Raw genomic sequence first — 22140 nt, 5'->3', positions numbered from 1 at the left:
AGTCTAAAATGCACCACAATATAAAAACTTTAAGGAAAAAATACCATACAAACAATTTAAAGCTACATTTAAAGTACCACATTTAAAACCATGCTTAAATATAAAATTCTGATAAGCAAGATAAAACTTGGTTGAACCTGGATTAAAAACTAACAAATCCCCAACTAGTTAAATACGCTGCAGTAGAGGACAGTCTTGACCTGGAACCAAATAGATAGCAAGGTTGGTACCAGGCTGGCCTTAGTAAGGAGCTCATTCCACAGCTTGAGGGCCATTACTGAAAAGGCCCTCCTTGTTGCCACCAACCAAACCTTCTTCAGCAGCAGGCCCCAGAGGCTGAACATCATGTCTAGGTAGGTGGTGGTTGGGAGAGGCATTCTGTCAGGTATTGTGGTCCCAGGCCATGTGGGGCATTATAGGTTAAAACCGACACCTCAAATTATGCTCAGAAGCATATTGGCAGCCAGTGCAAGCAGGCCAGAATTGGAGTTATATGATCTGACCATCTGGTCCTTGTTATTAGTCTGACTGCCACTTTTTCTACAAGCTGCAGCTTCCAAACAGCCTTTAAGGGCAGCCCCATGTGGACTGCATTGTAATCATCTAGTTTAGAGATTACTAGAGCATAGATCACTGATAACTGTCTATCTCTGTCCAGATAGGGGCATAGCTGATCCAACAGCTGAAGCTGGCAGAAGGAACTCCAAGCCACTGAAGCTACTTAGGCTTCAACTGACAAAGATGGATCAAGGAGCATTCCCACACTACAAACCTGTTCCTTTCAAGGGGAATGTAACCACATCTAGAACAGGTTGAATTCCCTCGATCCAGTCAGAACCATCCACTAAAAGCATCTCACTCTTGTCTGAATTAAGCTTCAGTTTGCTAGCCCTCACCCAGCCCATTGTCGTAGCCAGGCACCTGTTTAGCACATCCACAGCCTCACCTGCTATAGATACAAAGGAGAAACAGAGCTGTGTGTTGTCAGCATACTGATGACAACACATTTCAAAGTGTTGTGTAGATGTTGAATAGCGTGAGGGACAAGACCATGCCAAAAGAAACTTGTTTGTTTTGTTAATACCAAATCAATGTGCAGTTATTTAGATATTTTTAAATAGTATATTGGTCTACAAGTTACTAAACAAACTTTAACTAGTTATAAAAATGTATATTAGGCGTCAATCCTATACCTCCAATCCTATACCTCCTTCATGATTGCATCATGAAGATCCGCAGCATTATCTCAAGCCTAATTTTTGTTATTCATTTTTAAGGTTATGATTTTCAAAACAACTAAAATAGTACAGCTATCAGCTGAAGTATCGAAAACATCTACAAGTGCTAAACTCACAATACATAGCTATAATCACTTAAAATGCACCTGCTACTTCCAACATATTGTATAACACAGACATTGTATGCATTGGGCATGTACAATTTAAAACAAGTTCCTCACTGTTCCTTCTGGATAATCTGCATGTCCAGGTGTCAGACAGCAGAAAGTGGACTGATGCGTGTTAAATTAACTGGGGGTGGGGGGCATATTCTAGAAGAAATACAGACCCCCTCAGTTTCTATTCTGCTCCTTCTTTGAGAAGCTCAAAGCAGGCAATGTCCTAGCAAGGCACCTCTGAGGCAGACAGCCTTTACGTTTTGGCAGTTAATTGTCGTGCATCCTTATGTCATTCTCTAAAAATGTAGTGAATTTCTACTCTTGCCTCAATTCATTCAGCTCAGAATAGAATGCTTCTAACAACTGTTCTTTCCATTGCTGCACTCATAGCCCCTTAACCAAGTCTTTGAACTAAGCTTTCTGCTTTCCAGGCAGAATTTAAGTTCTAGGTCTTATGTCTGGGGCTTTTAACCTTTCCTGTCACATCTCTTTTAGCCAGGTTGCACATTAGACTTTTAATGAGACACTGCTTGTACAGAAACCTCAGTGTGTCTATTCTGGCATCCAGGTATGACAACTAGGACAGTGATTCCTGTTACTGAAAAGACCTCTGCCAGCTTGCATCTTGCCCCACAGTCTTACCAGTCTGGAAGCACTTGCTTTTCGTTTATCCTCAAAGAAGACACAACTTTCCCTCACCAGGGAAATAATAAAATCACAATATAGGCTGCCCTTCCTTTTTTTCTTACTACAGCAACTGCTTTTGCCTGAAGGTGGGAGGAGGGAAGAGTCCCTAGGTAAATTAGCTGCTGTCTAGAGAAAAATAAAAATTAATGATGATATAGTTCATATTTACCTGGTTTGGAATATAAATGTAGCTAGCTCATTGTGCTTAGGGATATTACTAATTAAACATCTTTGCTTAGAAATATATTCTCCAGCTTGGACAGTCAAACCAGATTGTCCCTACAGAATTTGCTTTCAGGTTGTCAAAACTGCTTTGTAGGTGCATGTGTTAAAAATATGTTCAATTAATTTTAACCACACAAAAATGGAAAGTGTTCTTCTGCTTTTAGTTTATATCTATTTTTTCTCCTTCTTTGACATTAATCACAACTTGTTCTCTTTACCAAGGAAAAGCTGGGATTTTTTTTCAAACCTGAGTGGGTGACAATAGCTTGAAGTGATGGTAGACTAGAAGGCCATAGAAACAGAAGCAGGCGAAGCAAGATAAATAGAAGTATAGGGCAAAAGTCATCACATATACAGAAGCTTCTTTGTGTCTGAATTAGGTACTGACACTGGCATTACTGTTGCCCTTTAAGAGCCTAATGTATGGAATTTGTTCCATATTATCATACTTTCTGCGTGTCACCTTCTTTACTTTGTGCAGGTTAATTTTATATAACCCAATCCCCTTTACTCAGTTCTTTTTCTGTGAAACTGTCTTCCACTTTATATATATTAAGCCACCTTCTTGGAATCCTTCCTTAAAATTATCGATCCAGTATGTATTTTATGGATAGACATTTAGGGATGTTCCAAGTCATGCCCACTTTTCCCAGCGTGTGAGTAGAATTACCATATCATAACATGAAAGAAAATGTGAATTCTGAACAGCTCCAGCTTTGATCTACAGGATCCTGTATTTCTTAGCTTGCTCTAGTTAGATTCTGTAGCAGTCAATAAATATAGTTCTGCTCTAAAACCCACATGGGGGAAAAAACTATAGTGTATCCTTTCACTGTAACATATGCAATGGAACAGCATATTTATTTATTTATTTATTTATTAAAACATTTTTATGCCGCCCCATTCGCGAAGCCTCGGGGCTGCATACAACATATGGGTTATCCCTCCTATCTTTCCTTTTTTGATAATACTTTTGAGGCTTGTGTCCACAGAACTCGCACTCTCTGTTTCTAATAATGTTCTCAGACCTCACTGCTAGGTAATGCTGCCTCAGCTCTGAAACCTTTTAATTGCTCCTGCTAGATAAGCCGTCTAGACATATAGGAAACTCAGTAATTAATTGCTATAGTGATAACCATTCCTAATGGTTCTTCAGCTGAATAAATGGTCCTTCCCAGCTGAATAAAATTTCAGTAACTTTTCATTCGGATCAGATTTCCCTAATCTCCACCCCACAAACAGAAGAGGCTTAGGAATTTCCTTAAACTTCCTTAAAAACAGGAACAGCTGTTGTATACTAGTTTTCCTCTGCCCCCAGTTCTTTCTGCTGCTTCTGGCTTCTAGAATTGATTCAGATGTTTCTGAACTATGTGATGAAGTTTTCTTTGGTCAGATATAATATAGGATATGTTATGTAAGTCTTGGTTTGTTCAAAAATAATTATGTTGATATATTACATTTAAAGATATACTTTATTCATACAATCAGAAATGTAATGATCTGAGTTTACTTTAGAACATTTTAAAGTATAATGACAATTTTATGAGCATACCAAATTACTTGCTTAGGATTTGATTATATTTAGTGGTATATAAATATCACTAAACAAATGAATAAAAAACTTTAGAAACATAAAGACGGTTTGCTGCCCATTGGCCATGCTCAGTGAGTCTGATGGGAACTGAAGTCCAAACTACCCTGAAGGTGCCAGGTTGGGGAAGACTATGCTAAAACAACTTTAGATCTATGAAGAGTGCTTTTACACAAAATGAAATGAAACAAAACTTACTGTTATTGCTATTGTTACTAGTTTTCCCCCAAATCTGTTTTTTTCTCAGAGGAAAGTAGTGAGGGAGTACATTTTTCTCATGGCTTTAAAGTTTCTAGAAACTGTACATTTCTGAGAACCAGTGTGGCATGGTAACTAGAGTGTTAAATTGGGATTCAGGAGATCCAGGGTCTAGTCCTTGCTCAGCCATGAACCTCTCTAGGTGACTTCCAGTCAGTCACTGGTTCTCAGCATAATGAATCTCATAGAATAAATTGGAGGAGGAGGAGAACATGTAAGCCACCTTAATTTCGTTTGAAAAGGAAAAAGGCAGTGCATAAATAAATACTTCCACCTAGGAGTTGACATGGTACAATATGAGCTAGATTTTAGTGTATCTTATACTCTGAATTCAAACTAGTTTGGTTTTCTACAAAAGAAGCTTCTTGGATCTTGGGGATGCATACCTCACCTACCCTTTTGGCCATTGTGTGAACAATAATGGCCTAGGTGGGCCATTGGTCTTATCCAGAATTGCTGACATTCCTGTACACAGTTGTTCTGTCGAAACAGAGATTATACATGGAAACAGGGCATGCAGGAACCATCTGCCATGCTTCCAAGCATAATAATTGTGTGCCTGATAATCCATCAGAGAACAATTTGGTGGAACACCGGGCATCACAATAAAAAACAATAGAACCAACAGTACAAAATATAGTCCAATTAAAAAATAAAATCTGATATTCAGGCAAAGGTCACTGCAAGCACGCAGCAGTAAATTAAATAATGTTAAAAACCAGATTGGCTACTAAAAACATCAATTGTTAAATAAAAGAAGGCTTTACCTGGCACCAAAAGATGAGCAGTGATTGTGCCAGGGACATTTCCTTGGCGAGGGCATTTCATAAGTGTGGTGCATTCACAGGGAAGGCCTTTCTAGCCGTTTCCCCCCTTCACTTCATTAGGGGATGGCTCTCGGTTGAGGATCTCCATTGATGATCTTAGCGGTCTGGTAGGGATATATGGAGATAGATGTTCCCTCAAATATCCTGGCTTCAGGTTAGGATTTTGTGTGACAATGTCAGCACTATGACTTGGGCCCAGACTGCAACAGGCAACCACTGCATCTGATGAAGGACCGGCATTATTTGGAGTGTCTGAACCATTTTCAAAGGCAGCCCGACAAACATTAGTAATCTTTCAGTGATAACAGCAATAGCAAGATAGAGAGTTTCACTAAGAACTGGGTTTACCTGCTGAAGAGCACCCAAACTCTGGTTGGTTAGAACTCTGATGATTGTTCACTGTAAAAAATCTAGGTAATATAGAAAGAGTTTGTCGAGTGGATTCTTCAGGTCAATAATTTTTTGCTTTATTGTTCTCTCCTTATCTCACTATCATTCTTCATTATTATTTGAGAGGGCAGGATGGTCAGAAAAGGTTTATAGAAAGTATGAAAGAATATGGGAAAGAGAAAATTTAAACTTGATTGAATCATTTGAAATCCTGTATAGTCTATTAGGGGGCAAAGAGGTTCTGATGCCTCTGTTTAACTTGTTCATAGTGTGATACAGACCCTTTTTGTGTCTTGATTGTATGTCACTATATTTCACCCATATAGTCTTCCTTTAAAAATGCCATAGAAGCAGCCTTGGATCTGAAGCATTTGAATATTACAGTAGCTTAGTTTTTGTTCTTTTTCTTTTCTGTAGTACTATATCTGAAGAATTTTTACAAATTTTATCTTGGAAATTAGTTTATTCATTATGTTTAATTTTAGGAAACAGTGCTCTTGCAGAACGTTCTGAAAATGTGCATATTTCAGGAGTCTCAACTGGTAAGTCATTTTTTGGTAATGTTTAAATTTCATGCATGACTTAAATAGTAAATATTGAAAGCCACCTGGTATCTTATGAAGAGATATTTGGCTATAAAAATTATTACTGCCTTTTGCAGCATGTAATAAGGAATGAAGCAACTGGAACATGGAAACATTTTCATAAGATAAATTTGATACCTCCATGCTTGTGAACAGATTATTCCTTTCTAAATGTTTAATTATTTTTCCCTACAAACATTAAGGAAAGAAGTTGGCCAAAGTTTTGTAAAATGAAATTTATTTAAATATCCTTTTTAAAGCAGTATAACCATCACCAACACCAACAGTTATATTACATACTTTCCTTGAGATAAGGCTTGAAGTACCATCTACTGTTCACCTGATTGCACAATTCTTCTAATACAAGGAGTAATTTAATGCAGCATTAATGGTGTACTGACAGCTTCCTTAAACTTTATTTCTCCATTTGCCACACAAGAAAAACTAAACAGATTGCTTAAGCTCAAAACCCTTATTTGTGGGAAATAACTTACTTTATCTCATTTATTTAAATTATTTCATGGCCATCAAAATTCCTCTTATCATGGCTTATATAATAAAATCCCATGCAACAATAAAAAGCAAAATATAATCCATAAAGTCTACCAATAACATCAAACATTAAACCCATACAGTACTAAAATCTAACATGTAATTACAGCTAAATCCCAAGAACATGCCAGTAAAACACAGTCAAGAAAATGCCAAAGAAACAAATGGGTTTTCAGAGCTTTCCTTAGAGCATATGATGATGGAGCCTGGCAGAACACAGATGGCAACCAGTTCCAGAGGTTAGATACCCTGTGGGAAAGGCCTCTTCTCTTGCATCTGTCAGCCTAACTGCCTTAAAGGTGGGTAGGTGAGAAGGGTCTCCATCGCTGATCTTAAAATGCAGGCAGGCATCAATGTGAAGGTGGTTCACCAAGTAATTTGATCCCAAACCATTTAAAGTTTGGCAGACATTCGGCCTGCCAGAAAATATTAGGCTACAACTTCCATCAGTCCTATTCAGTACAGGCAGTGGGAATTGCATCCCAATGACATCTGGACCACCAGCTTAAAATAAGCACTTCAGATGAGACTCAGAAACACACCTTGTGCAGTTGGTGTAGTATACTTGCCACATGATCTGTCTGATTCACTTCCAGCTGAAATTTCCAAACCACCTTTAAAGGTGGCTGCGCAGAGCAATTACAGTAGGCCAGACTATACATCATTAGTATATGGAAAAAAAAAAAAACAAGTTCAGGGATGGGTGAGAAATGGTTGCAAGCCATTGCTGCCACTGCTGCTACATTTATATCCTACCTTTTTTCCTCTTGTGATGAACCCAAGGCAGCTTACATAGCTCTATTTTGAGGTGAGGTTGGGATGAAGGTCTATAACTGGCCAAAGTCACCAAGTGAGCTTCATGGCCAAATAGGGACTAGAACAGGGATCTCCCAGGTCCCCAGTCCACCACCGCATCCCACTAGCTCTCTTTAATTCCACCATTGAAGTTATTATAACCAATTCTTGGTGTTTTATTTCCAGTATTTAAAAAAGCTGTGCTTTGGCCAACTGTCTCTAGTTATTTTGTACTGACACCCATACTGAAAGTTCAATAGTGAGGCTTTGTATTCCTTCTTTGGAGCAAAAAATATTTTGGTGATTTAGAGTTCGTCTGCACTTACTTGGTTTACTTATACTAAGGTACTTGGAACTGAAAAGAAGTCATTCTTTCTTTAGTCAACACTGAGGAACCTTTTTATCCTAATATTGGAATAACTCTGAAAAAGTTCTGAGTTGTTTCTGACATTACACTGGGAAAATGTATGAGTCCTCTTTACACAGAGTGAATATGTGGTCACTTAAAATGCCATTACTGGACCTGGGATGTCTCCCTGCACTTCCAGCATCCCCCCTTCCCATTGTTCTGTCAAGGAATGTGAAAACCAAAACCTCATGTTCCCTTTACTGCCCTAATGAGAAGAGAAATAGGCTCTCTTATTACCTCATCCCTCTAGCTATGTGAGGGAAGACCATACCCATGTTCATTAGCATGTATAATAGTTAGCACAAGATGAAGTGTGCTTTCCATCCTACCCTAATTTTATACTATATAATAGAATTTTTAAAATTATACAATATGCTAATTTAAAATTACTCAGTGTTGGTTACTCTGTGTTTGACTATTTGGTCTGTCTAAATTTTTTAAATGCAGCCTGCCAAAACTGGCTTACACAAGCCACAAATTACATCATTCAAAATCCTTACCCTTTCTGGCCCCAAAATCATAAAGTTGTTTTTTAAGTTTCAAGAAATTTATTTTCTTGTTAAAATTTAGCTGCATGAAACAAGCTCCATTGTATGTAGAAGGGTCTGCTTTTACATGCTAATTCTACCCGTGTGTGTTAGCATATATATAATCTTTAGCCTCATCAAGGCCAGAATCAAACTTCCAATTTAGACTGATTTATTTCAGTTGGGTTGTAGTAAGAGTTTTTCAATTCCCCTTGCTCCCTGATTCTCCCCTTGAAGTTTAGGAAGCTGCCAGCCCGCCAATGAATAGCTAAGGAGTCTCACCTCATCGTTAGCAAAGGTAGGGGTGGGTAGATAAAAAGCCCAGTGGAGCCACTGTTGTCCTTTGCTCTTCATTTTGGTTTTCATTGTTTTGCTTTCAATCTGGTCTTAAGCCCTTGCCTGCTCACTATAACTGGCTTCAGGTCTTCAGCTTCTGCATCCTGAATTGTGCCCTGCCCTATTGGAAGGCTCTTACTTAAGTAAACGATAGCATAGGCTTAGGTACTGATTTGTTATTTTTGTCTGCAGCATTGTCCCAAAGAGTTTATCTGGTTTCTTTCTTTCTTTCTCTGATATTTACTTTCCCCCCCCCCCCTTTACTACTGTAAATAAACTTCAGATTTATTTCAGAGTTTATTTGTCCTTTATTCCACTTGAGCCTTGGTACTAAACTGAAAGTTCTCCGTTTGACTTGCTACTGTTTAGAGGTAGGCTTGGGGCTTGAAAGAGACAGTGTTAACTTGGAACCTCATTTGTATGTTGCAAGTATGTCCTGAAAGATATGAAGATCCCCTGGATACATCTGATGTGTATGTAGAGAGGTGTTGGCAGTCTCCTGCATAATTTGTTTGCCTGCTGCCTACACTGCAGGGGGTTGGGTGATAGTCAACCCACACACCCTGTTCTCTTTCCTCCCAGACAGACCAAATATGCAAGTACAGAGTGTCTTAGCACAAGCTGTGGAAATAAATAACTTGCAACAAGTATTGCTCAACGGTAAATTTCCAAATTCTTCAGTAAATCTTCAGAATGATACACTGCACACGCACATGCGCACGGGGATGGGAAAAAAAACCTAGAAGAGGGACAATAATAAAAATACAGTAAAAGTCCTTAGCACAGCCTGAAAAAAGGCTCTTCTTGCTGGGACTACAGGGTTGGCCTGTACTCTGTAGTATCAGGGACAAGTCTCTGTCAGTAAATCACAGGCCATAGACCTACTCCCATAGTGGCGTAACTGACAGTTTTCTCTCCTCACTTCCCTCTCCCCACTGTTACAAGATAAACTAAACCATCCATCACTGTAGTTTAAAACTACCTGCAATAAAAGATAAATATAGGCCAGCAGGCCTCAGTGCAGTGATTCATTTATGCTTTTGTAAAGGTATTTTTTCTTCTTTTTATAAGAAAAGGCAAGCAACTTGTTTTTGCCTACAGCTCCTATTAGCCTTAGCTCAAATAGCCAATGGTTAGAGATCATGGGAGGTCTTGAGCAGAATTTCTGACTGCAAGTTTCCATACCTATCTTAATAAGATCCCCCATCAAGGAGATTGTATTTCATTTCTTACTTGGGGCCAAGAATATAACTGTAAAATTGGGTCCAAGTTTCAGCCAGTAAATCCCAGGCCAGAGGCACTCTTTCTTATGTGGAGTTTCTTGTTCTGCCAGTTGGGCTGGCTGAGGTATTTTACCCTTTCTATCCCACATGTAGCCCTGCTGAAGCTGCTTCCATTACTTTTTACAAGGTTGCTATAAGAATTACTGAAATAATGTATGCAAAGTGCTTTGTACAGTAGGAAGCAAAATACTACTTAGTTTTCCTTTTAATTTTAGTTTTATTAGAACAATGATAAGCTTTACTCATTATTCCATTAGGCTCATCCCATATATAAATGTATGGCCTAGCAGGATTTTGCCAGCAGGCAGCAGAACCTGTGCAGAGGGAGGTTTGCCTCTGATCTAGTATCCAGCACCTTTGGATTGGACATTGGGGTTTTTAAATAAATAAATTTACAATTTACCAAAATTTAGTTATAACAGTAAATATTAAAGGCTGCGTTTACAAATGTTTATAAATAGTTATAAATAGTTTATAATAAAGAAGCATGTTTTGTTTCTTTAGCAATTTGTTTCCCTGTGAGTTGCCTTTGTATAGATTTGGAACAGAGGTTTGTAAAGGTTAGGATTTCATGGTGTTTCTGGTTTTGCTTGTGGTTTGTATCTCTCTCTCTCTCTCTCTCTCTCTCTCTCTCTCTCTCTCTCTCTCTCTCTCTCTCTCTCTGTCATAAATGACCAATTACACTATTCTGTGCTTGAGGCAAATAATGGCTTTCAAAATACACTTTTTCTTTATTTGTAAAAATTCAATTTCACACAGTTTGTAAAGAGATATTTGGATATCATGTATAGTTTGTTGACATTTATAAGTATACATGAATATATTTTTTCTTTTTGTTCATGGAGCTTCTATATATCCTTAGCCCATAACATGAATCCTAGGTAAGAAATTGTTTGAGCACGTTCATTGAAACAAATATAGAATTCCAATGAGTAATAGAATAAGAGCACCACCTAATGGGTGGTTAAATGAAAACAATAAATCTTCTGTAAACCAAATCTCCAGTGTAGGAGTGACAGAAAAAAATCTGACTTCAAAAATTCAGAGGCTACATTTTTCTATTTTCTGTAATTTTGGTGTGTTCAGGAGTATAAATCACATTTTAGTTTTATTTCTAGTAAACAATTTCAGCCGCATAACAAAAATTACAGATATCTTGTTCTTGTTGTTGTTCCCTTTAAATAGGTTGTTATTCCTGATGTGACATGTATATTTTCCCATTGTTTACATGTGTTTGGATAATGCTAGTGTGTTCATTTTGTTACTTATTCAGACTAAACTTAGTGGTTTCTGTTCTTCCCAATGAAGCTAACAGTGTACTGCCTGTGTTCTAATTGTGTGTAGAATAAAATAAACACTGTATCCAGTAGATTTCCCCAGCCCTTCGGAGAAGAAATGCAGGGAGAGAAGAAACATCTTCTATGCTAGTGAACATCTATGAGTAGTCACAACCATTTACATGTTCTTTCACTGAACCTTAGAAACAGACCTTTGAAATACCTTCTATCTAATAACATCAACTTATATAATTTTTCAGCTTGTGGAGAAATTCCAGAACAAATTAGAAGCCCAAGTGGGATAATCACTAGCCCAGGCTGGCCTCTTGAATATCCTGCTAGACTGAACTGTAGCTGGTATATCCGGGCAAACCCAGGGGAAATTATTACAATAAGGTAATGTGGTTATTGTACTTTATAAAAATATTGTGGAAAATGTGAAAAAATAATATAAAATTGTTTGCTGTGTGTGTTTCTCTATTGGAAAAAATAGTTCTTGCAAATATTTTGATTGATTGGTCTTTGCTTTCTTCTGTTCTGCTCAGCTTTTAAACAAATATTCCTTGATTGAAGAGTCAGATAAACTGGAGTGTATAGATTATGTCAAGTTCAAGAAGTAGTTACTTAAGACAGACTCCAAGGGTCCTGTAAGCTTATGCAACGACTTTCAATAACTCAGTGAACCTGCAACCCTATTATTCATTAAACATCTAGTCCTCGTACAACATTAAAATCACTTTTTAAACTACACCACTTTAAATGCTTGCTTGTGGCATGAAAATAACAGAGTTAAAATAATTTTGAAAATAACAATGTTAAAGTCCTTGGATCTGATATGATAGAAGGAAACATCCGCTTAAAGAAATTTTGTTTCAAATATCTCACTAGAACATTTTGTACAAGTTTTAAGTTGTGTTGTTTCTACAATTAGCTGTAATGTACAAATTGTTGTTTTATACAAAAATAATCTGTCATTATTTGCCTTTTCTAGCTTTCAGGATTTTGATGTTCAAGGATCACGACGATGCACTTCAGATTCCCTGACAATAGGGACTTACAGAAACATGGAAAATTACAGAGTATGTGGGTCTTCTATTCCATCTCCATATATCTCTTCGCAGGACCATGTTTGGATCAGATTTCATTCTGATGATAGTATCTCACGGAAAGGCTTCAGACTGACTTATTTTGCAGGTAAGCTTCAAACACAGAAATGTTACAATAAAAGATTTTCTATTTTGTTTAGATTTTAGTGACAATCTTTGCAGCCTTGTTTGCAGCAATCACTTAATGAAGACAAAATTTCCAGTGAAAACTACTTTGCCAAGGGACATAATTATCACTTTGGATGTCAGGTTTGGACACTTTTGAAGCATTGGGTTAGACATTTGTTGTACTTATATGCAAAATATTGATACCAAAGTTCAAGGAAGGAGTTCAGTTCCACAAGAATTCTAGAGAGTGAAAGATCAACATTTACACACTGTGCCATTCATCCCTGATCAGATGTACACACATTTTGTGTTTGTATATGGCATGTTCAGATCTTCATATACCATTGAAACTGTTAGTTTTTAAAACTATCTGAGCCCAATTGATTTATCATACTGTTAAGTTACTAACTTTTTCCTGCCAGTTGATTCTTGTAACATTAATTAATGCAAATTCTCACAGCTGTCCTTAACCATGACACACCAACCCCCTTCATAGGTTACTCATTTGAAAAGGCAAATTAACAAGGGGCTGCTGCTGTAGTCTTGCCTCTGATAACATACAGCTTCCAGCCTTGCCATCCAAGCATTTGCAGGAATGTCCACAGTCAGGGAAACAGACCTTTCCTAGATTCTGGTCTGGTAATTACACAGGGTCTGGGGGAGATTTCCCAAATAAGGGTCAGGTGGGAAGGGTTTCCTCCCTCAGACATCTGCACAAATGCATGGAAGAGTTGAATTTTTCAGGGATAGGGACTATAGGTAAGGCACTGTAGTGCCTTTCTATATGAGTAATATGTAAAGTGGGTTGTGTGTAAAATCAGAAAGTGATATGCTTAAAAAAAAATATGCTCGAACACACTTGAGAGCCCATTATCGGGCCTATGCTGTGGCGGTGAGGGCGGCGAAAAAGAAATTCTTTTCCGTTTCCATTGCCTCCTCAAAATACCGTCCGGTGGAGCTTTTTCAAGTGGTGCAAGGCCTGGTTCGTCCAGGTCCTAAGAAAGATCTGGTTCCACCCTCGAAGGCCCGCTGTGACGACTTTGCCAAACATTTCAGGGAGAAAATTGCTCAGATTCGTCACGAGTTAGACTCTGCTAGTGACTCAGAGGTTTCTGGGGAGATACCAATGCCACCGTCTGGTCCAAAATTAATGGATGAATTTCAGTTATTGCGGCCTGATGATGTGGACAAGGTGCTTGGACGAGTACGTCCCACCACTTGCCTATTGGACCCTTGCCCGTCTTAGTTAATAAATAACCATAATAACGTCCATATATGCCTGCCCACCCCCTGAGATCTGCGGGAGAGGCCCTTCTCTGGGAACCCTCCGTGAAGGAAATTAGGAGGGTAGGTACTCGGAGGAGGGCTTTCTTTGCAGTGGCGCCCAATCTATGGAATGCGCACCCCAGAGAGGTCCGCCTGGCACCGTCGTTATTTGTTTTTCAGCGCCAGGTGAAGACCTTTTTATTCAAATGTCGTTTTAACTGTTAATAGTATTTATTTATGTTATTCTTCGGCCAGGGCAACTTATTTTATATTGTTAACTTGTTTTATATTTTTATTGTATAATATTTTAATTGATATATTTGTGAGCCGCCCCAAGGCTTCGGCAAATGGGACAGCATAGAAATTTTCTAAATAAATAAATAAATAAATAAATAAAAATTAATTTTGATATTTTAGATAATATTTGTTCAAGAAACTTTGGTGGGGGATTTGTAAATTTTATTATTTTTTCATTTTCTTTCTTTTTTCTCTCTTTTCAATTTGTATTGTTATTAAAATAAAATAAAAATGGGAAAATTAATTCCTTAAATGTGTGATTTCTAGGGAAATCCAGTGAACCAAGCTGCGACTGTAACCAGTTCCATTGTGCTAATGGGAAATGTATTCCAGAATCTTGGAAATGTAATGACATGGATGAATGTGGAGACAATTCTGATGAAGAAATCTGTGCCAAAGCTAGTCCTCCAACTGCTGCTTCCTTTCAGCCATGTGCATATAACCAGTTCCAATGTTTGTCTCGTTTCAATGTCTACACTTGCATTCCAGAATCTTCAAAGTGTGATGGAAACCTTGACTGTCTTGACTTGGGAGATGAAATAGACTGTGGTGTGCCAACCTGTGGGCAGTTACTAAAATATTTTTATGGTACTTTCAATTCTCCGAATTATCCAGACTTTTATCCTCCAGGGAGCAACTGCACTTGGCTAATAGACACAGGAGATCACCGCAAAGTTATTTTGCGTTTCACTGACTTTAAACTTGATGGTACTGGTTATGGGGACTATGTCAAAATATATGATGGATTAGAGGAGAATCCACACAAACTGTTACGTGTTTTAACGGCTTTTGATTCTCATGCCCCTCTTACAGTAGTTTCTTCTTCTGGTCAAATCAGAGTGCATTTTTGTGCTGACAAGGTGAATGCTGCAAGAGGATTTAATGCTACATATCAAGTGGATGGCTTCTGCCTGCCATGGGAAATTCCATGTGGTGGAAACTGGGGTTGTTACACAGAGCAGCAGCGCTGTGATGGATACTGGCATTGTCCAAATGGAAGGGATGAAACCAACTGTACCATGTGCCAGAAAGAAGAATTTCCTTGTTCTCGGAATGGTGCCTGCTACCCACGTTCTGACAGGTGCAACTACCAAAATCATTGCCCCAATGGTTCAGATGAAAAGAATTGCTTCTTTTGTCAGCCCGGAAACTTCCATTGCAAAAATAATCGATGTGTATTTGAAAGCTGGGTTTGTGATTCTCAAGATGATTGTGGTGATGGAAGTGATGAAGAGAATTGTCCTGTTATTGTGCCCACCAGAGTGATAACTGCTGCGGTTATCGGGAGCCTTATTTGTGGGCTGCTCCTTGTCATTGCACTGGGATGCACTTGCAAGCTGTATTCATTAAGAATGTTTGAACGAAGGTAAGTATCCTGTTAAAATCTAACCTGTGTATTTCTGATTTGCCTGGAAATGCTACTAGCAAAAGAGATGACAACAATTGGTTATCATTACTGATGAATTCTACAAATTTCCCCTATTAAAATACACAATGTTTTGTCAGTGTAGTTCCCATTAAGCAGCATGACTTGGAATGTCCCATTCTCTCATGGGAGTTTCCAGTGTCTCCATATAGTCGGCCACAGCAAAGGAATGGCTTGGGCCTTCCCACCAGCTTCTCGGCTGTAGAGGGATTGTGGAGAGAACCTAGCATGTGGCAAGTACATGCACATCAGTGTGTGTGGCTTTAGCAGCCAATGACCTCATGGACTAGAGCCAACTCCAAGAGCCCAGCATACTGGAGAGATGTGCCACAGTCTGTTATGGATTATGGAGGGTCTGTCCCAAGATTTGCCCTTTTCTCTTAATAGAAATGGACTACAGCCTTACTCTTAAATGTATTGTGCAATCCAGCAGCATTTATAGCCTTGTTCTTTGAGCTTTTAATTAGAAAATTATGTTCAGTTACTTAACGAAAAAGAAGATAGTGTTGATTAGTCTTGTACATTCACTACTTTGAAGCTAGGAATTTAAATTTGCTTGACGTGTGTATACATGAATGCTTTAAGAAAGATGCAAGTAGATTAGAAAGGGCCCAGCAGAGGACAACAAAAATGATCTAGGGTTTGGAAACATTCCCCTGTGAGGAGTGACTGAGCGAGCTGGGCATGATAGCCTTGAGAAGAGAAGACTGAGGGGGGACATGATATCCCTCTATAAGTACTTCAAAGGCTGCCACAGAGAGGAAGGTCAAGATCTCTTCTTGCTGATGCCAGAGTGTAGGACATGGAATAATTCAAGTGGTGACAACCCAGATTGATACTGGAAATCAGGAAAAGCTTCCTCATGTCAGAGCAATACAACAGTGGAAGCAGCTGCCTAGAGAGGTGATGGGCTGTCCCACACTAGAGACTTTTCGAAAGAAACTGGACAGCCATCTGAGTGGAACGGTGTAATGTGGTGTCCTGCAACAGCAGGGAGTTGGACCCAATGGCCTTCATGGCCCCTTCCAACTCTACTATTCTATGATTCTATGTGTGCAACAAGACTGTGTAAATTCTGCTCATCCTGTTAAATCTACTGATGATAATACTATGACAGTGTACATCACACTTCAGATCAAAAATCCCTGCCTTAAAACAGAAATCAGCAGGCATATATAATGGTATGGTATCACATATGAGAAATGCATTTGAAGAATATATAATTATTTGGAGTACATATTATTTATTTGGATTTTTAAATAGATCATTTGAGACACAGTTGTCAAGGGTCGAGGCTGAATTGTTAAGAAGAGAAGCACCTCCTTCTTACGGACAGTTGATCGCTCAGGGCTTAATTCCACCAGTTGAAGATTTTCCTGTTTGTTCACCAAATCAGGTAAAAGCTCTAATTTAACTCTGATTACATTGTTCTGAAAATTAAGGGGTCAGAAGGTAAGTGAGTTCAACCTATAACCACAGAAAGATTATCTAGAGTTTATCTGACAGGCACATCAGGTACCTCTAAACCAAAAACAGATAACCACCAGTTTGTGGTACTTTTGGTTTCAGTCCATGGCCACTTCTGCTTCTGCAGGGTAAAACAGAGCAAAAAATATGCTGGGTTTGTTTTGCCCTCCACTATCTCCATCTTTAGCCCTGTCCACCCTGAAGAATTACTCCCAGGCACACAGCATAGAAAAGGCTTTCCATCCTTGACGTCGAAACAGTTCCAGAGTAACATATGGCTACACTTCTGGACTCAAAGGTTGTAGAAGGCATTTTGTTTTATTGACTACCTATTCTTATCTATTTTTAACACACACACCCTGCCAAAATGTCCATGTGCTACTGTGGGTTGCAGTCTAAAGCCCCAAATTAATTTGGTCTGAAGGATCTTGAAGAGCACCTCCTTCCATATAAAGCTCTTTAAGATCTGCTACATTACTTTCCCTAATGTACAGTATTTCAATTTTTATTTGTCATGAGCTGGGGTTTTCCTCTCTTTGCACATTCAAGGCAACAGACCATTCTTTTGCTAAAAGCTCTTTATTCACCAAAGTGTGCCCAGTAAACTCAGTCACCACAGATTGTATCTCTGAGCACAGAGCAGTTTGTTTAACCCAATCTAAACCAGTTCCAGAAACCTTCCTTTTGAGTAAGTTTGGGCCACAGTCCTTTCAAGAGGGGCCGTTTGGAAGTGAGCATTTCTTTTCTCTGTATGCCGACCTTCAAGTTGGCTAGATCTCTTCTCCCACATCCTGAGGTCAAGAGTTGTGGCAGTCTTGTCTCTCTCTGCGAGCTCCTCTCCCATGCCTGTACCCTACAGCTGTATATCTTGGTTATTCCCAGAGCTTGCCTTGGCAAGTGGCCTATATAAGCTCCTCTGTTTCTCCCATCTCAGAGTCTGGCCTCTTCCACTTCTTCCTCTGACTCAGAGTTCAGCGGTAACCAGGAGTATGCACTAAGAACGATTGGCACCCTCATTCCCAGTATCATTCAGGGGAATGGCACCTCAGCTTAGACTTTTGTTCTCTGTTGTAGGCACGTTGGCATACAATGAAACCATTTCATTATGACTTTTCTGTTTGATGTTACTTGAAAATTTTGGAGCTTTTATTCTGTACCATTGTGTTACCTGCTGTTTACCTTGTTTTTAAATTGTTGATTGTAGTTTTCAATTAATTGTTTTTATAAATTGTAATATATAAAAATATATGACAGTGTACAAAACCATGACCAACTTGTTACTATTTACTGACAGTGACACTTCAAATCAGTGGTTGAGAAATTTGCATTACAGTTTACAAGTCACCAGATAACACATGATAACCCACAAATGGCAAATTGTAGGGCTGTTGTGATGCAGATTATAAAATAAAAAGGCTCAGATTCCAAGAGCCACTCGAGCATCACCAGATTTCCCTTTTGTCTTTAACAGCAGAACTCCTACATACATACCTTAGTTTACATTTAAAGAATTGTCTATCTTCACACTTGTCATGAAGACTTGCTAGTTTGAGAAAAACAAGGCGATCCTCTCTTCTGCCTGCTCCCCACAAGCATGAAGAACTAGTTTTGCAGTTCTTTGATCCTCAGTTCAATATAAGTGCTGTGATGTCTTTGATTGCCACTCAGAGTAACTTTTTTCAATCTATTACATATCACTTTTATATCTAACACCACATGGTGGCGCTTAACCAACTTACTGAGTACAACTCTTACCACCCGAATTCCATGATATCTACAGACTCCTCTAAAAAAGCAAGCAAAGTGGTTTTTTCCTTATTTGTGATTATGTAATCATTGTTTTTTCCCATACAAAGTGTTTCTATTATAAAAATATATTAATAAGATTTGGAAAACCAAGTTCTTTTAACAAAATATGCATGTCATCAAAATTCCACATTAAGGAATTTTGCCCTGCCTTTTCCCCCTTTACTGACCAGGTCATATAGTTGTCAACTATATTTGTCCTATAGTTGTTAAAAGGGGAGTAAGTAGATTTCTAGTACAATATCACAATCCTTTGAAATGCCCTTCCCTAGAAATTTATATCTTTTGGGCTTTAGGGCAGGTATCTTTTGTGACAAAATGTAATTCAGAATTAGATGTTCTTCTAAAAATGTTAATTGCAAAGACAGAACTAAGTTAATTTGTACACTGACCTCTTTCCAGAATGAAGGGAAGCATTGCACATAAGCAAATAGCATGAGACATGCATCCTGGTGAATAGAAGTGATCCTAATTTTTAATGTTTTGTTTCTTCTCCATTTGACTTGACTGTGCTTTTTGGGTTTTGCAGGCATCTGTTTTAGAAAATTTGAGGCTAGCAGTTCGATCTCAGCTTGGATTTACTTCGATTAGGCTTCCGATTGCCGGCCGGTCAAGTAATATTTGGAACCGAATCTTTAATTTTGCAAGATCTCGTCATTCAGGATCCCTGGCACTGGTTACAGCTGATGGAGATGATATTGCTAGCCAGAATGCTAGCAGGGAAGCTGAAAGAAATGGCTCTCACCGAAGCCTCTTTTCAGTGGAGTCTGATGATACAGACACAGAAACTGAACGAAGAGATACAGCAGGTGCTGTTGGTGGTGTTGCTGCTACCTTGCCTCAAAAGGTCCCTCCTGCAACAGCAGTGGAAGCAGCTGTACTCTGTGGAACTTCCTCAGTTCAGAATACCAGTGGTACTACAGACAGTGGAAGAGAAGCAACTAGTGTGGAACCCCCAAGTTCTAGTCCAGGACGCCATCAGTTCTCCAGTGCACTAAGTCGTATGACTCAAGGGTTACGTTGGGTACGCTTCACTTTAGGGAGATCTAGTCCAGTTAATCAGAACCAAAGTCCTTTGAGACAGCTTGATAATACGGTAGGTGGAGGAAGAGATGAAGATGATGATGTTGAAATGTTAATTCCAGTTTCTGATGTTGCATCAGACTTTGATGTGAATGACTGTTCAAGACCACTGCTTGATCTCACCTCAGAACAAGGGCTTAGGCAGCCTTACAACGGAACACAAAACGGAATACGGTCCTGTAATCGAGATGGCCCCTGTGAGCGCTGTGGGATAGTACATACTGCGCAGATACCTGACACTTGCTTAATAGCAGCACTGAAAAACGAAATTAGTGATGATGAGGCTTTGCTACTTTGTTAAGTATTGATTGAATGGGTAGAGATGTATGCAAGTTGGAGCAATATTGGTGATTGTTTTGTACTTCATAATTAAGGAAAAAATAGTTTTTGTGTTAAAAAGAATCCAGGGCAAATCATGTCACTTAACATTTTTATTGTGCATGACTGAATAGATCTTTATCATGGGAAAACCAAAACAAATGTTTTTCCAAGTCTGCATATGTAATGTACTTCTGTTGCTAGTTGGTTATTCTTCAACAGTCGTTTTCTGAGCACTTTTCCCACAACTACTTTTTCTACTAGTATTCTTAAAGCTTGTGAAAGGAAGTGGCTGTAGATAGGGTGTCTTTGACATTTGTAAAAACACGTGAACTACAGGTGAACTGTGTGCTTCAGGCTTGTCTAAACTTGTGCATTTTAAGCATTGCAGAGGCCTGTCTCTCTAGCCAGTTCCTACTCACACTTTAAGGATTAAAGAAAGGTAAGGTAACCTGGGAACTGTACTTCAGTTTCAAATAGTTAACATGACATTGTAATTCACAACAGAAACATGGCTTCTCAACCACTTTTGGCTGTCTGCCAGTTCAGATTGTCAGGCTACTTTGTACAGAATATTTATTCCTTTTTGAAAACAAATCCAATGTACTATTGCCAATATAATTTTAACTGAATATACTAAATGCTAATTATTGCTGAAAGTATTCTTTTTTCCTGCGGTTTATAATATTTTTGGTCTAATTACTGAATGTCATGGTGAACTTTTTCAGAGCAAGGAGAGGGTTTCTCCAATACACTATTTTTTTTTTTCTTTTAGAAGTTCAAACAGCAGTTAACTTAGATAAACGGATGGCAAAAAAAAAATCTTTTGTAGCTTTTGTAACATTGACTTTAATAAGTTGGTCGGTATGGTACAACCAAATAAGGTGTAAAAATTCAAAGTAATTTTTCATCTGTCTTTAAAGATAGATATCTGAAGCAGTTAAAATATGCATTTGATTCTTGTATATAATGTGTCTTTTTTAAAAGCTGAACTAGGTACGTATTACTCTATAAAATATGTTCCAACTGCTAATGGATCTTCTCCCTACTAGGGTTTAAATTTGTTTGGTCTAAAGGGATTTGCACTAAAACTGTATCAAGGTCTCTAAAGAGCTTAGTGCACAGGCACTATCACTTTAAATACTAGTCTCATGGCTCTGTTCTGGGGTTCTTGCTTTCTTCTGTTGTTTGTTGCTGCAATTGGATTTGCTTTACTAATTTCCTATTTATTCATTGTATTTAAAAGTTGGTTTACTTGGCATCAGTTTGTGCTTTTAAAAAGATCAGTATATTTTAAGGTTTTATTTTTGTTACATCATGCTGGTGTAAAACACACCAGCAGGAGAAAAACATGGTTTCCAGTTTAGCAGTGTTGTTACTACTAGATGATATCAAGAAATCCATCTTTCAGGAAGGTAAAGATTGTCAATTGCTGTTATATTTATTCTTTGCCCGTCTAAGTAGGTTTAATGATTTAGTATGAAAAATGTATTTGTGTGTGAGTTGTATGCTATTTATTAAATTTTATATACATTGCTGAATGTCATTTTAAAGCATGTTTAAAGTCTTGTGAATTTCTTGTTGTGTTATGCTGTCAGAAAAACTGACAAATGTTTCAAGATGTATGAAATTAAAAAAATGTACTGAGATACTTTTTAAAGATAAAAGTAACATTTTATTTGTTTTCTATTTTTGTTTTTTCTTGTTAGAAAAACGCAAGTAGAAAACATGATAGAAAATCAAACTTTTCTTGTACCTCCAGAAAATTGGGCTGCTTTGCTACTGAAGCAGTATTCTCTTAAGACTTCGTATAACATAACTTGCTCTTCCCCCACCAAAAAATGGGAATATGGCCTAGGCAGCAAGATAATGAGTTATTTTGAAACATTTGGAGGTATTTGAAACAGTGAGTATAGCCTAGTAATCTAAAATAGTTGATCATAGCCAATACCTAGCATCTAAATATAAACTCTATATAAAGAACCCAAATTTTTCAAATTTTGCACCCTTATTTGTTAAGTTCTTGATAGTTGGGCTAGCCTTTTTTCTAGTCTAGAATTTAATGGTCAGTTAATTACATGAACTGACCCAGAGTTAATGCCACTTCAAAAATATTCAAACATCAT

General features: G+C 38.1%; 1 protein-coding gene across 2 annotated transcripts in view; it reads left to right on the top strand.

Annotated features, from left to right (window-relative positions):
* Positions 1-21681, top strand: part of LRP12 (LDL receptor related protein 12) — a 31084-nt gene extending 9403 nt beyond the window's left edge. Inside the window, exons 2-7 of one of the 2 annotated variants that reach the window (XM_044421770.1) lie at positions 5860-5916; positions 11398-11533; positions 12129-12331; positions 14182-15280; positions 16604-16736; positions 19143-21681. In XM_044421770.1, coding sequence (XP_044277705.1) covers positions 5860-5916; positions 11398-11533; positions 12129-12331; positions 14182-15280; positions 16604-16736; positions 19143-19997 — 2483 coding nt within the window. In that variant the 3' untranslated portion in view covers positions 19998-21681. The remainder of the gene's footprint in view (positions 1-5859; positions 5917-11397; positions 11534-12128; positions 12332-14181; positions 15281-16603; positions 16737-19142) is intronic. The other variant, XM_044421771.1, reaches the window with a different exon arrangement.
* The last annotated feature ends 459 nt before the right edge of the window (positions 21682-22140 follow it).

The sequence above is a fragment of the Varanus komodoensis genome, unplaced genomic scaffold, assembly GCF_004798865.1.
Source record: "Varanus komodoensis strain SLA01 unplaced genomic scaffold, ASM479886v1 scaffold12, whole genome shotgun sequence".
NCBI classification, from domain to species: domain Eukaryota; kingdom Metazoa; phylum Chordata; class Lepidosauria; order Squamata; family Varanidae; genus Varanus; species Varanus komodoensis.
This window is presented reverse-complemented; position numbering and strand designations above follow the sequence as displayed.